This window comes from Sitophilus oryzae, unplaced genomic scaffold (assembly GCF_002938485.1).
Source record: "Sitophilus oryzae breed Bouriz unplaced genomic scaffold, Soryzae_2.0 scaffold_2008_pilon_pilon, whole genome shotgun sequence".
Lineage (NCBI taxonomy): Eukaryota > Metazoa > Arthropoda > Insecta > Coleoptera > Curculionidae > Sitophilus > Sitophilus oryzae.
Genome location: NW_022146734.1, coordinates 3,169,540 through 3,184,837, shown reverse-complemented (window position 1 = coordinate 3,184,837; position 15,298 = coordinate 3,169,540). Strand labels below are relative to the sequence as shown.

At 32.4% G+C, this 15,298-nt stretch overlaps 1 protein-coding gene across 3 annotated transcripts in view; it reads left to right on the top strand.

Annotated features, from left to right (window-relative positions):
• The window catches only part of LOC115884005 (inactive ubiquitin carboxyl-terminal hydrolase 53), a 138,545-nt gene that overhangs the window by 99,981 nt on the left and 23,266 nt on the right, over positions 1-15,298 (top strand). Inside the window, exon 1 of one of the 3 annotated variants that reach the window (XM_030902438.1) lies at positions 12,902-13,224. The exons of the other annotated variants lie outside the window; for them this stretch is intronic. Within the exon in view, the coding sequence (XP_030758298.1) occupies positions 13,054-13,224 (171 nt within the window). The 5' untranslated portion in view covers positions 12,902-13,053. Of the gene's footprint in view, positions 1-12,901; positions 13,225-15,298 lie in introns of those variants that run through there. 3 annotated transcript variants of the gene reach the window in all.

The window sequence follows — 15,298 nt, the reverse complement described above, 5'->3', positions numbered from 1 at the left end:
TCATTTAAAATTTTGAGAGAAAAAAAAAGGAAATGGAAGTTTAACGATACATTGGGTCGCTTTGTATATATTAGGAAAGTTTTGACAATATTTTTAATAAAATAGTTTTATGAGGAATAAATGATATTCTCACTGCTTTTGTGTTTATTGAAGGTTTTGTTATTGATTGGCAGGGCCGTATCTAGACCAAAATTTCGGGGAGGGGGGGGAGGGTTGGCTTGGAGGGGGGGGGGTACAAAAGCTGTTAGGAAAAAAGCATAATAAAAAAATCGCTTTGGACTACACTCAAATCTTAATTGAAAATAAAATTTTAAAAAAGTAACAGGTAAAAATTATTAATCTTAAAGGATAAACTGGGTCTTTTCCCTGGAAAAACGATTGACTACCTCTTCGATATCGATATTTATTTCTCTATGTACGTTTAATAGAGCAAGTCCTGTCAATCGCTCCTGACCTGTAGAGTTACGTAGGGAGTCCTTCAATCGTCTTATGCCGCAACCGCACATGCGGCATTTAGCTAACTCCGAGCGCTCGTCAACTACCGAACGCTCGTCAACTACCGAACGCTCGTCAACTACCGAACGCTCGTCAACTACCGAACGCTCGTCAACTACCGAACGCTCGTGATCGGACTTCGCCTTTCCATCCACACATGCGGGCTCTGATAGCAACAACATAGAGACGAGCGCTCGTTCTCGTCGCCGATTGGGTCGCCGAACTCCGACTTCCTCATCCACACACATGCCCCCACCGAAGCCCCGATCGGAGATCGCCGAATACCGCATAATTGCAACATTAGAGTTGAAAAAGACCTTTCTGGTGTAGCTGTTGATACTTGTAGAGTTGCTAGGATCATTAATAAAATGTATATATTTGGAAATATACACTGGTTACACTCCGATTATCGTTTCGATGGCATGTTAGGTCGGTCGACTGCAGGTAGCTGCTTCCATTTTTGCCGCCACAAGTCTAGTTCTGCCGCTAAAGTGTCATAGTCCAAGAATTCTTTGTCTAATAGCAGAACAATAACAAACGTTAATCACGTTAATGACCAGCAAAACACACAACATTCAAAAGCTTGTCCTTGTGAAACTTTTGCTGTTTTAAACACTTGAATGTTGAAAGTCGAAAATCGAAAATGACATTTGCTTTCAAAGTGGAAAAGTGAGGTTAGGGTGTATAATGTATATTTATCAATGACTAAAGAATACAAGGACATATAGCACCCGAGACCAAACTGTAACCATCCTTCCAAACAGTGCCGTGGCACATATTTTACTTAACATTGCCGCTTGAAGGGATATTTATATTTTTGATATTATATGTTTTCACTACGCCTATGGTGTATCGGGTGGTATCATACTGATTAATTACGAAAAAAACGTATTAAAATGTTAACAAAAGGTACATAACTAGTATCGACGTATAGTACATATCAAGTACATATAATATCAGAAAAATAATTATCGAATTCAATAAAAAAAACTAAAAAGGTGTAGGGGACTGTTAATTTCCCTATAAACGTAACTTCTGGCTCTTTCTTATCATTGCGCCTTTTACACTTGAAAGCTGAACAAATTACCATTGTAATAAAGTTTATACAAAGTTCACTACACACAACCAACTATTAAAAATCGCTAAAATTGTCGTTGATGGCCCGTATGGGCGTTACATGTCCTTGTATTCTTTAGTCATTGATATTCATCCATCTTCTTCTTCTTCTTTTTTGTTTCGTTCTTAGTTACTTACTTAACGATCATTACTTTTTAAAAATTTTCGGCCATAATTTCGGGGGGTTTGAACCCCCAAAACACCCCCCCAGATACGGCCCTGTTGATTGGTATTGTTAAGTCTAACATTGTAATTAAATAATTAAGAAACATTTTAAGTTTCATCACCCTGTATATTAATACGATCTGGCGTCTGAAAAACTATATCGTCTCGAATGCGTGGTAGCTTTTAGAAAATGGCACATGGTATTGTCCTTCAAACGAGTGCGTTGGTATTATTTGCTAATTGAATATGATGTCGAACTTTATATCTTATGTTCTTTTGATATTTACAGCAGTGTGAACACCATACCAAAAATAGGATGGGCCCGAAGATTTTTATTTATTTAGATTTTTTAAACAAGATTTTATGCCTCTTATAAATCTCCAATATTTATTAAGAGAAAATACACTTTAATGGTTAGTGTTTTATAATATTTCTTAAAAGCAGTAATATATTGTAAAGTAATATAGCGTGTTCTTAAAATACTCTTGAAAGAAACAATTGTTAGATGTAAATCAGTAGTATCCTCTGTACGTGAAAGGTAGAAAAATCTCTAACCCAAATAAATACAAAATAGCTAATTGCTATTGTAAAAATGCCAAAAACTTCTTCCTTTTCTGTCTAGGTGCTTTTTGACCGTAAAATTGAAGATGGATAGATGCAGAGGCTTTCAAAATTTCGAACACAAAAGAAATCATAGGCGTAGCGATGGGCAAAACAGCTTATTTCAAAAGTTTAATTTTTATTCTTCTACAGGGTTGTTCACCACATACGACACGGAGTATTGTAGCTAAACGATGAGATATTTACAAATTGTAAGGTTTGGGTTCGATGAAGGACTATTAGAGGTACAATTTAAAAAAAAATTTACATGATACAGAGTGTCCCAAATAAGTAAAAAATATCTAAGTTGTATTTTTTTAAATGGAACACCCTGTATATTATTACATTTTTAGTTTCTACGATTAAAATAAAGGTAAATTTGATTAAGGTTTATGATACTTAAACCTTACCGTTTTTGAAATATTTTCAATTTTGTGAAATTGCAGTAAAAATTTTAAGGCTTCATTTCTCCAAAGGTATCAAAGTTTTTAATACTAACTATTTAATGAAGTTTATTTATTGATCAGTTATTGTGTTGCAATAATAAAAATAATACTACCTTATACAGAGTGTCTAAAAATTTATTTTAAATAATTATTAGCTTCAAACGGCAATAACTTGTTTAATTTAAATAGAACGCTCTGTATATTTTAGGAGAATCAGATGCACAATTTAATTGTCTATCAAATTGTGTTATACCATTTTTACCTATCTCTTCAAGTTTTCGTAGAAAATGCATTTTCTTATAATTTAGACCTCATTTATCAATTTACCCATGGAATATTGACATTTGAGATTGTTTTTAAAGATGTACCAAATTTTTAAAGAGTACAGATACTAATATTGTCGATATAATTCGTTTATTTCATTAAAAAAATTAAAAAAAAACTGTTTAAATATTTGTTAAAGAGGACCAATTAATATGATTCCAGTATTCAAACTACATGAACTGACTGTTTGCGTTGATTAATAATAATTGCTCCAAATACTAAAAAACTGAATTTTATATGGGTATTAGACAGTGTGATAAAAAGTAACACCTTAAAAATGATATTTCATTTTTTAATAAATGTTTATTTATAACAACAGAGACTTTAATTGTGATAACTTATTATTATATTGATTTCTGACTCAAATCCACATTTATTTAGAATAATTTATTAACACAACACAATTAACTATGTAATTAATTAGTATATGGGCGGAAATAATGGTGTTATATTTAATTAATGGTATACTCTTTTATAAAGATTTAAATAGTTTTCTTTTTGCATACAAATGGGCTAGTAATATTATCGTTTTGCTAAAAACGATAATATTACTAGCCTGTACATTTTATACATTTGTTGCTTTAAAAACAATCTCAAATGTCAATATTCCATGGGTATATCGATAAATGAGGTCTAAATTATTTTTTACGAAAACTTGTAGGGATAGGTAAAAAATGGTATAATACAATTTGATAGACAATTAAATTGTGCATCTGATTCTCCTAAAATATACAAGGCATTCCATTTAAATTAAAGAAGTTATTGGCGTTTAAAGCTAGAAATTATTTAAAATAAATTTTTAGACACTCTGTATAAGGTAGTATTATTTTTATTATTGCAACACAATAACTGATCAATAAATAAACTTCATTAAATAGTTAGTATTAAAAACTTTGATACCTTTGGAGAAATGAAGCCTTAAAATTTTTACTGCAATTTCACAAAATTGAAAATATTTCAAAAACGGTAAGGTTTAAGTATAATAAACCTTAATCAAATTTACCTTTATTTTAATCGTAGAAACTAAAAATGTAATAATATACAGGGTGTTCTATTTAAAAAAATACAACTTTGATATTTTTTACTTATTTGGGATACTCTGTATCTTGTAAAATTATTTTTAAATTGTACCTCTTCCTACATCGAACCCAAAACTTGAAATTTGTAAAACTATAATCGTTTAGCTACAATACTCCGTGTCGTATGTGGTGAGTATACATTACTATGTGGTGAGTATACATTACTATGGTATGCTGTATACATTAAAATGATTTGAGTATATCCCCTTACTGAAATAGACATAAAAACTCTCTCATTTTGATCGTTTTTTTTTATTTTAATCATGTTTTATTTAAATAAATTTCAAACTAATTAGGTTGGGATTTTGTTCGGAAATAGTCATAAGTGTTTTAAGTTGAGAATAAAATTAGTGCCATCTAAGTGAAGTAATGATGCATCTAGTAGTAATGAAAGTGCAAAGTTCTTATTGAAGAACAAAATGTAGATAGATTTATGTTGTAGGAATTTGGAAAGAACTACCTAAAAGATAAATTGGGAAAAGCAGAAGATTGATCAATACACAGCTGTTTCAAAAAAGATATAAAACCGTCTTGACATCATCATATTTTTGACATTGATTATAGATACTCTGGAATAAAAATATAACCTAACATCAGGAGAAACTAGTTACTAGAATTTACGAATGAAAAGCATTCTAGTACCGCACTTCTGTCACTTGACGATTTCAAAATCTCTGCCGTTTATAAGTCTAATGGATTCACACGAAATTACTTCAAAAATGGCTCTTACATTTTAGTAGATAGGTATTAAGTAGGTTTAATATGTGTTATATCTTTTACAATTATTTTTCAGTTTATTAAAAGTTTTACTGTAACTTTTTATTGAAAAATAGTTATATATTATATCATCTTTTAAAAATGCAGATTACTTGACATAATTTGACCTAAATTATAACCTATAGATTGGCAAGAGTTTGACAAGCCCATAGATAAATGCAACAAGTTTAGATCGGAAAGCCCGTAAAAATTTTGGGTCGCGAAATTATTTTGGGTCGCGACCGTTATACGCGATCTGGCGCTGCTATAGCGATCGCTAAGAACAACGGCAAACAAAAACAGAAATAATTTTCTCTTATCAAAGTCAGAATCTTCAAAAATCATAATAATCTTTCAAAATCTAAACCGCTCTAATTAAAGAAATTCCGAAAAGTGTTTATAGCGTCCATTTTCAAAGTAATAATTGCTATCTTGTGAGTTTAATTCAAGTTTTATTTACTCCAACCGGTGGTAATTGTGAAAAAGTGGCATTAAAAACTTAAAAAGCTGTGCTGTGAACTGTGAACTGCAAAAACCATCGTGGATCGTGGCATAACGTCGGTTTCCAATGTTTTATAGGTATTTCATACATGCGTCCTTATATAAAATAAAGTTTCTTGTATGCAACACAATGTCTTTTATTTATAAAATTAAACTAAAATAATAATAAATTTGAATAAACAATATTTGGCGATATAATTCCGGAAAAAAGCCGAACCGCTCCGAAATTTTCAAAAGTTTTGGGTCGCGACCGTTGCAAGATTAGCGCCAAATAGTGTTTACATTATCCTTATGGGCACTTTCCAATCTAAACTTGTTTCATTTATCTATGGACAAGCCTCAAAAACCTTAAGTCGAGTTCATACTCATCTGTGTCCGTGCAACGTTCATCGTTCCGTCGCTCCAATAATATTGAAATATGAACTGTCATTTTTGAAATAAACTAATAAAATTGGTTAAAAATAACAAGAGACGACGCCATATTGGATTTATATATAAACCCGTCCATAATTAACTTAAAAATTATTAGGAACTGTTTTCAGCGAAATAAATAGATTGGTATGGGCGTCATCTGGCTTTTTCTGTCATCGTCTGTCGACATCTTACCGAGTAATAAAGCAGAGTATATGGTTTCGTGATAAGAACGATATGATATAATATTAAAATATTTATGCAATATCTACTTTATTTTATCAATTTCATATATTTAAACTGCATGAAAAGTTATGGTAATAAAAGGTATCTTTACTATTACGTTGGTTTCACAAACTGTTTATACTTCACTGGTTTTAGCCTACTTTTGGCACCATAAAATGCTTTATAATCACATACCTACGTCATAGAAAAGGAAAATGAACATCTAAACGAAATTTCATTCAAAAAATCAATTAAAACAGGTCTGAACGTACTCCCACTGGCCGTCTACGTATTGCATCAGTTGGGAATGTACCCAAATGGGGAAATTTATTGAATTCCGGATATTATAATAGCAGAACATAACACAGCGGATGTTTGAATGATATTTCGCCTTTATTTATTCATTTGTGTTTTTTATGAAATAACGTGAAAAAAAGTAGTTTGTGTGGGCGTCTAAATGAGCAGATGAATATATAAAATCTTTTAATCATTTATCAGTATTTAAAATTACATTTTTTTTATCTTTATGTGGTCATTACTTACAAATTTATCGAATAGTAATAAATGTCGTGCTAACTAGATGAAAAAAAAATGGTTATGGTGTTCTAGTAAATACCAGAAAAATATTAGAGCAGTCGTTAGACTTTTAGAAAGACCAATTACTATTCTACGTACTACCAAAGTACTACGTGATCTCTGATATTCGCTAGTCACGTTGAAGAAGATTATTCTGAGAATACGACAAGGTAGAGAGGTTCGATTTTTAATCACTTTGTCACGAACTCACAATGGACTGCAACCGGGGTACCAATCAGAAGGAACGGTTTTACAAGCTCGGTTAAATCTTATTTAAATGGCTTTAAAAGCGCTGCAAGTACCTGTAATCTTTTTAAAATACTCTTAAAAATACTACAATAATTGTAATATATATATATATATATATATATATATATATATATATATATATATATATATATATATATATATATATATATATATATATATATATTTTATATACATGATATATATATATATATATATATATATATATATATATATATATATATATTTTATACAGGGTGTTTCAAAAAACATGTGACATCTCTCGTGGGGACATTCCTCACGTAAATATAAGATTTATTTTTCATATCAACATAGGTCCAATTCTGCTTTGTTTCCTAGCTACAGGGTGTTAAAATCTTATTATTTTTCAATTTATTATAATTTTCTTTGAAGTACTTTTAGCGTTTCGAATTAAATTTTACGGGTAAAAGTTAATATAAATGCGACATATTTTAAAGCTAAAAAAGTGTCGACATATTTACAAGGGACGTGCATATGGGTTATCACTGGAATATTTTTCTAAATAAAGTATCTAGTGATGGACAAAACTGTTATTTTTAGATAACAGTTGCAACTGTTATAGTTATTTATAAAAAACAGCTTAAAATAACAGCTTAAAAATAACAGGTTTCTTTATTTTATTGCTAAATATCTGAAAGGGTATGAGGCGGTCACCGCCAGGCGTATTAACGCAGTTGTTAAGTTGCAACAATGACGTGCTCGGTGGTAGTATTTCCAGATTGTCAAAACATTTCTAAATATCGATTGTTATCTAAAATACCTCTCTAAAAACGGTGGTTGTTTACAAATAAGCGCCGTTTACAAATTGCGATATAAAAAAAGCCAAAATTCCGCCACTCGTCTATACCTATACATACAACCCTCGATCCGCGTAGATCCTGAATTGCGTAGCAGTGTACAGGGTGCATCTCACTTGACGGGCGAGAAGCTCGTATATAGTTATGATTTTACCATTTGCGGTCAAAAAATAGCAATATAAGAAAATGTGTAGTATATTCTTCATAAGTAAACCTAAACTACACACTAGAATTCGAATTAATTTTACACTTAAACTAGCGTGTACCCGCGACTTCGTTCGCGTCGAATTAATAATTTGTAATGGTGATGATAAAGCAAAGCAAGAATTTCCATTAACATACAAACTGGATAAAATGTTCTCACATTTGCCAAAAATAAGCTTTAAACGTCGAGAAGTTTAAGCAGAATCGTGGTTAATCAATTACTCAACTTTTTGGAACATCCTGTATGATTTTTTAAAAAATTTCAAAATATATAAAAAAACAAAATAAATTATGCGTGTCCAAGCGTTTTCCCGAAAGACTAACCGTATTTTAAATAACAAATATTGATATATTTGAGGGGCGTTTTCACCCTCTTGGAATTTGAGATTCGAAAAACCCCTCCTTATCGAACCTCAACACCCCACAGTCAATCCTTTTGCCAAAAATTTGCCAGCTTTAAACGTCAAGCAGTTTAAGCAGAATCGTGATTACTCATTGGTCATATTTTATGAAACACCCTGTATATATTGTTAAAAAATCTTAAAATATGTAAAACAACAAAATAAAATATACGTGGTTAAGAGTTTTTCGAAAAACACACCGGTTTTTAAATAAAAAATATTCTAATATTTGAGGGTGGTTTCACCCCCTTAGAATTCGAGTTTCGAAAAATCCCTTCTTATCGAACCTCTACACCCTAAAGTCAATCCGTTTTCCAAAAATCAGCTTTTTACTCAAGGGCTTTAAGCAGGATCGTGATTAATCAATGACCAGATTTTTCGAAACACCCTGTATACATTTTTAAAAAATCTTAAAATATGTAAAAAAAACAAAATAAAATATATGTGTTTAAGCGTTTTTTTCGGAAACTTGGCCGTTTTTTAAATAAAAAATATTGTAATATTTGAGGGGTTAGGTTGTACCCTCTTGGAACTGGAATTTCGAAAAATCCCTTCTTATCGAACCTCTACACCCTAGAATCAACCTGTATGCCAAAATTGAGCTTCTTACGTTGAGTGGTTTGAGCAGGATCGTGATTAATCAGTATGTCAGTCACTTAAGGATTTTATATATTAGTATTCTGGGTTTCTCACCGTAGCCGTTCGTTAGAAGTTTTTGAGGTTAGGAAAAACTTAGAAGTTTGAAATTTTGAGACTTAGGGTTATTTAAAATTTCTTTTCATTTAAAAATATTTTCAAGGTCACACCACTTCCGGTTACACCGGAAGTCGCCATTAACTTCCTTATTTTAAATGGAACACCGTGTATATTATTTTATTTTTGGATTTCTAAGAAAATTTTATGATGAGTTTCATTAGATTTTCCTATACCTATTTTCAACTGTTTCTCAGATATCTTGATTTATTTGAAAATTTTTACAGATTTACCCCTATTTTTAACAGTGGATCTTTTACTCATTTCGAATCGGTGATAAACGCTTCTGCGGTAAATGGAAGCAGAGGACTAATACTTTCGAAGTCCATATTGGCAACTAATTTATTGCATACAGGGTGTCCAAAATTTGATAACTGATTAGATTATTTTCAAACTCAAAAAAGTTTATTTTTTCAAATGAGACACCCTGTATATTTTTCAATAGTTGGATGCAGAATTCAATTCTGCATCGATTTGCTATAACTTACCCTATACCCATTTTCAACGGTTTTCTTGTTAATCCGTATTTTTTACTTTAATTCAATTTTTGGCAGAATCGACAATATGCATCAGCAGTTGACATTAATGTTTCAAGATCGCTGGATTGGTCCACAAGGGCCCTGGAACTGGCCGCCACGGTCACCTGATTTAACGCCCCTAGATTTTTACCTCTGGGGGCGTATAAGAGAGCTCGTGTACTATACGTCTATACATACTAGGGACGAGTTATTAAACCGTGTTAACCATGCGTTTACTTAATCTATGCCCAGACAAAATCCGGAGGTCTGTTTGAGAGTGCATCGCAGAGCTTTCAATGTTCCAACAAAAATAGCGGTCACTTCGAACAATAATTTTTGTAATTATTGTGTTTACTTTTTTAATTAATGCCTCACCGTAACTGTTATACGTTTGTTTTGTTATGTTATGTTATATTTTATATGATTTCACTTTTGTTTTGTTCGATTCTGCCAAAAATTGAATTAAAATAAAAAATAAGGATTAACAAGAAAACCGTTGAAAAGTGGTATAGGGAAAGTTATAGCAAATCGATGCAGAATTGAATTCTGCATCCAACTATCGAAAAATATACAGGGTGTCTCATTTGAAAAAAATAACTTTTTTGAGTTTGAAAATAATCTAATCAGTTATCAAATTTTGGACACCCTATATGCGATAAATTAGTTGTCAATATGGACTTCGAAAGTATTAGTTCTCTGCTCCAGTTTACCGCAGAAGCGTTTATCACCAATTCAAAATGAGTAAAAGACCCACTATTAAAAATAGGGGTAAATCTGTAACAATTTTCATATAAATCAAGATATCTGAGAAACAGTTGAAAATAGGTATAGGGAAATAATGAAACTCATCATAAAATTTCCTTAGAAATCCAAAAATAAAATAATATACACGGTGTTCCATTTAAAAGAAGGAAGTTAATGGCGACTTCCGGTGTAACCGGAAGTGGTATGACCTTGAAAATATTTTTAAATGAAAGGAAATTTTAAAAAAACCCAAGTCCCAAAATTTTAAACTTCTAAGTTTTTCCTAACCTCAAAAACTTCTAACGAACGGCTACGGTGAGAAACCCTGTAGATTACTGATAAGCTAAAATATTAGGAGATCCTATTTTTTGGCAGTTTCTTTGTTTATCGTTAAAAAAACACAAAGTGCTAAATATTCCTTGGATAAGTTTTCTATTGTCTTAAACTTCTATTGACTGTTAGAGGGCATCACTCGAGGGAGGAGGTCAAGTCTAAGGAGAGAGACCAAGTTAAAGACGTGGAAAAAATGGGTACAGATCATCCTGTCGCACGGAGTCTCATCAGATCATCCAGTCCCACAAATTTCACGAGTACCTCAGTCGGAGACTTGAAACCTAACCCCAACCGTAAAAGGGTGTATACCCTCGTAAGAAGTAGATGCCCACTCCTCGGAGGATTAACATCTGTTGTCAAAGGAGGGTGGGAAATACCTCCAACGATCTAAGAACAATCTTCGGATTGTCACGGGGTTTTTAACAGGAAACTGTCTCCCCAATGACAAAAACACAATTGACAACAAAACACCTCAATAGATTGAAGCTAAGAAACAACGGCAAATGCAGATTCCGTGAAGAAAATGGGAAAACACCAGAATACCTAATCACTCAGTGCGCCAAGACGACAACCACTCGCACCATAAACTTTGGTACGACTGATATGAGAGATGGAAAACTAGCTTCTGTCAAGCCGTCTCAGATATTGGCTTTTGGCAAAGCCCTGAGACTCCATGATGAGTTATACTATATACTCGTTATATATACTAATTGTTATGGCTTAAGAAAGGGGGAGACACATTAGATCTGTAAGATCGCGGTTATTAACTCCCGTCCCAAACATTTTACATTCTAGAGTTGCCACTAGTCCTTTTTTGAAAAGGATAGTTCTTTTTTAAACAAATTGTCTTTTAAAGAAAGAGTCAGTATTTTGAAATTTTTAAAGAAATTCTGGCACTGAGTTCTACTGTTCAGTCCCAATAAGTATTGAACTGCTCTCTTTTGAAGTTTGAAAATACGATCAAATTTTGTCGCGCAGCAAGTACCCCAGAATGGAAGGGCATAACGAAGATGCGACTCAAAAAGGGCATAATAGACCATTCTAGAGGTTAATGAGTTAAGTTCCTTAGAAACTGATGTTAGCGCAAAACAGGCAGCGCTTAGTTTCTTTGATAAAGCCTCGATGTGCAAGTTCCATTATAACGAGTTGTCTACAACAAGTCCTAAGAATTTCACAGAGTCCACGACGTCAGTAGTGGTGTTATTAAGTACAAAAGGTTGTATAGTACTTTTATATGGCAAAACTTTAGTTTTTGATACGTTGAGGCATAGGAGATTAGAATCGCACCAAGATGTAATGGTGCGTAAGTCACTGGATATAATATTATATAGTGCCGTAACATCTGGGCCGCTCCAAGTGAAACTAGTATCGTCCGCAAAGAGGAAGATTTTACCGCTAATGTCTAGATTTGCAATGTCGTTAAAAAAGCATCGCTGACCAGTCAACCACAAAAAAGACTCTCTTGGGGCGGTTAAGCCGCCTGATTATTATTTAAAACATTGGAAATAATTGAGAGATGTACGAGTAAAATTCAATTGCGTCTCAATCTAAAGCGTGAAAGCGCAAAGCAACCGACAAACGACAACTCTGACATCCATCTGTCATTGGTTAAATGTCAAAACACCCTATGTTGAGCCCTGTTCTCTATCCATAAATCATTTTTATAATTTTCTTGACTTTTTGAAAATATCTAGAAAAATATAACCAAAAGTACGCTGTCACGTAAGTTGAAAAATTATAGGTCCGGATCTATCATTTTTGCAAGTGCAAGAAAAGTTAGCAACTTATCAAAAATTCCAGAATATACACGCGTTGTATGAAAAGTTGCTCTATCTTTTCTTGTATGCAAGTAAATTCGCGAACTTTAAAATGGCCTTATATAAAAAAAATGACTGACGCCACTGACCAGCCTCTGGCTATTTACACCCCCAGTCTACCTGTCGACTATAATTTCAAAAGCAGCAACGTTGCCACCTACTCGCAACAACCCCCTAAGGGCCAGAACCGATATCGACAACCACGTTTCGCTACTACAACGACGTCGTGCTCAGGATTATTTTACCTTTTCTTTGGATGTTTCTTCAGCGCTGTTCGCCTACAGTACACCTTAGAGTCTGTCTCTCTCGCTCTCGTTGGGTAGTACCGTTCTCTTTGTTCCCTCCATTTCTTCTCTGTACCGGAGCGCAGTCCGTAGCAATCTTCGGTACTGAGTGGAAGGTGTATTATAGTACTTGTTGCGTGTGTTGTTGCTTTTTTTTTGAACGTATATCGAGATGAAGTGGCGCGTTCTTTGAGGGTTTCAAAGGTACGATTTTCGCGTCATGATCAACAAGTTCCGGTACCGGAAACCCTCCATGGAGGAGGGGGAGGGTAGATGTGACAGCAGGGAGAGTACTTTGACCAGGAAATCTAAAGGCGCCAAACTGAAAGTGAAGGACAATGGTGTAGCACTGTCCTCAAGCTTGGACAGTGACAAAAAGAAAAAAATTAAAGTGAGTTTTATTTTTCTAACCTTTTAGAGTTAGTATCTAAAAAAACAATAAAGTTAAATGACCTTTTTTAGTTAAATTAAACAATTTTTTTATATTTATACTTTATACAGTGATCCTTGACATTACAAAAATGTTTTTCCAACTTGAAACTATAGGTATTGATACTTATTTTATGCATAATAGAAAAGTAGGTGTGCTGTTGCCTTCGCATTTTATCAAACGTAATGTTTTGGATTTGAGATTGAGTCCATATAAACCCACAGTATTTTTGTAACATATGTTAGTCAGGTTTTGCTTAAGAGATTCTACAATATTTAAATGAATATGTGATCAACTAATTTGGTAAATTAAGATTCTCCTAGTATGGTAAAGCTTTAGGAAAATATTGATGAAGAAGATTTGTTAAGAAATATTTATTCCAGACACAAATAACTATAAATTCCAACTAATAAACTAATGAATAGTTTAGTATTTTCTATCAAAGATTAGAATACAGAAAACAACAGCGAGACTCGATGCTAGAAACAAAGAAATACAGTTCTATTGTTTGCAACTTATCGATTTAGAAAAGAAATGTCAAGTTGCCATTAAATGTCATCAATTTTAATTTATTTTTAAGTTATATCTGTAAAAGTGAAAAAAAATGTAATCAGAGAAACCAGTTTTGCATTTCACTATTTCTAGTTAGCTTGACCTCAAGTTGTTTTGATTTAATTCGAGCATCTTTATAGAAAATCAAGAAGCTATCGTTTAATTCTTAATAGACAAAATAAAACAATTTAAAACAAAACATTGTGATGACGTAGGTATCAGTTTGGAAAAATCAAATAATATACAGGGGGGTGGCAAGGAAGTCCAATATCGTTGTCGTTGTCGAAGGTATGTAAGAAACAAAGTTTCATACAAGTGGCTTATAAAGGGGTATATCCTAAAAAAATATTTTGTTGTATACAGGGTGTCCCAAAAAAAAGTTATGATAAAGTTTTATTATTTTTTTAAATTGCACCTCCCATTTTTCTATACAGATTTGGATTCAGCATAAAATTCTCTATTTTTATTTCCTGCACTATGCGAAGTCGCCATTCTATTTCATATTTACTGAAACTTTGGTTAAAAACATTATATTCGAAAAGTGATTAAAAACTAGTGTTAATTTGCTTTAATTAATACTTAGCTATATTATCCTAAACACCAAGAATGACCGGATACACCCGTACATTATCTTATACAGGGTAACTTTTATGGCATCGTCAACAACGCAATATTTAAAATGTTATATCTCATTTTTTTTTAAATTCAACACCCTGTATATTATTTCTTTTAGATGCAAAATTAAAAAACATTTTTTTATATTTAAAGTGTTCCTAACTCTCTTTCAACTGTAAGTTAAAAAACTGTAAGTATTGTCTGGTATTTTACCATTGAAACCTCCATATATAGAAGTTTTAAATAGGTGCAAATATTTTCAGGGATGGTAGATCTCGATAAAAGAAACATATTTTCTCTTTACTATTTTTCAAATAGGTCCAAAATAACCGAGTTATGTAAGTTTTAAAATTAAAAAAAAAATTTTTTTTTTCGAAAAATTTTGAGAGCCACCGATTTTTTTCTGTATTTGCATCTCTTTTAGTGCCGTAACCATAGAGTAAAGCTGGAACTATGGTAATTCAGAGATTAATAAATTATACTGTGGGAAAATTTGCGGTGAATAGGCAGTTCTAAAAAGTTTTGGAAAAATGTACAGGGAAATTTAAAAGAAATGCACGATTTTCAATATCTTTTTGCGAAAAAAACCTCATAGACGTGTTCCTGGGGTCGAAATATACCACCTCTGAAAATATTTGCACTTATTTAAGACTCACCCTGTATATTAAAATATAGCGAGTATCTGCAAAACCACTAAAAATTTAGGAACACTTTAATTTTTTTTTCTGTATTTGCATCCCTTTTAGTGCCGTAACCATAGAGTAAAGCTGTAACTATTGCAACATCAGAGAAATAATACCTTGGAAAAATTTGCGGTGAACAGGCAGTTCTAAAAGGTTTTCGAAAAATATACAGGGAAATTTAAAAG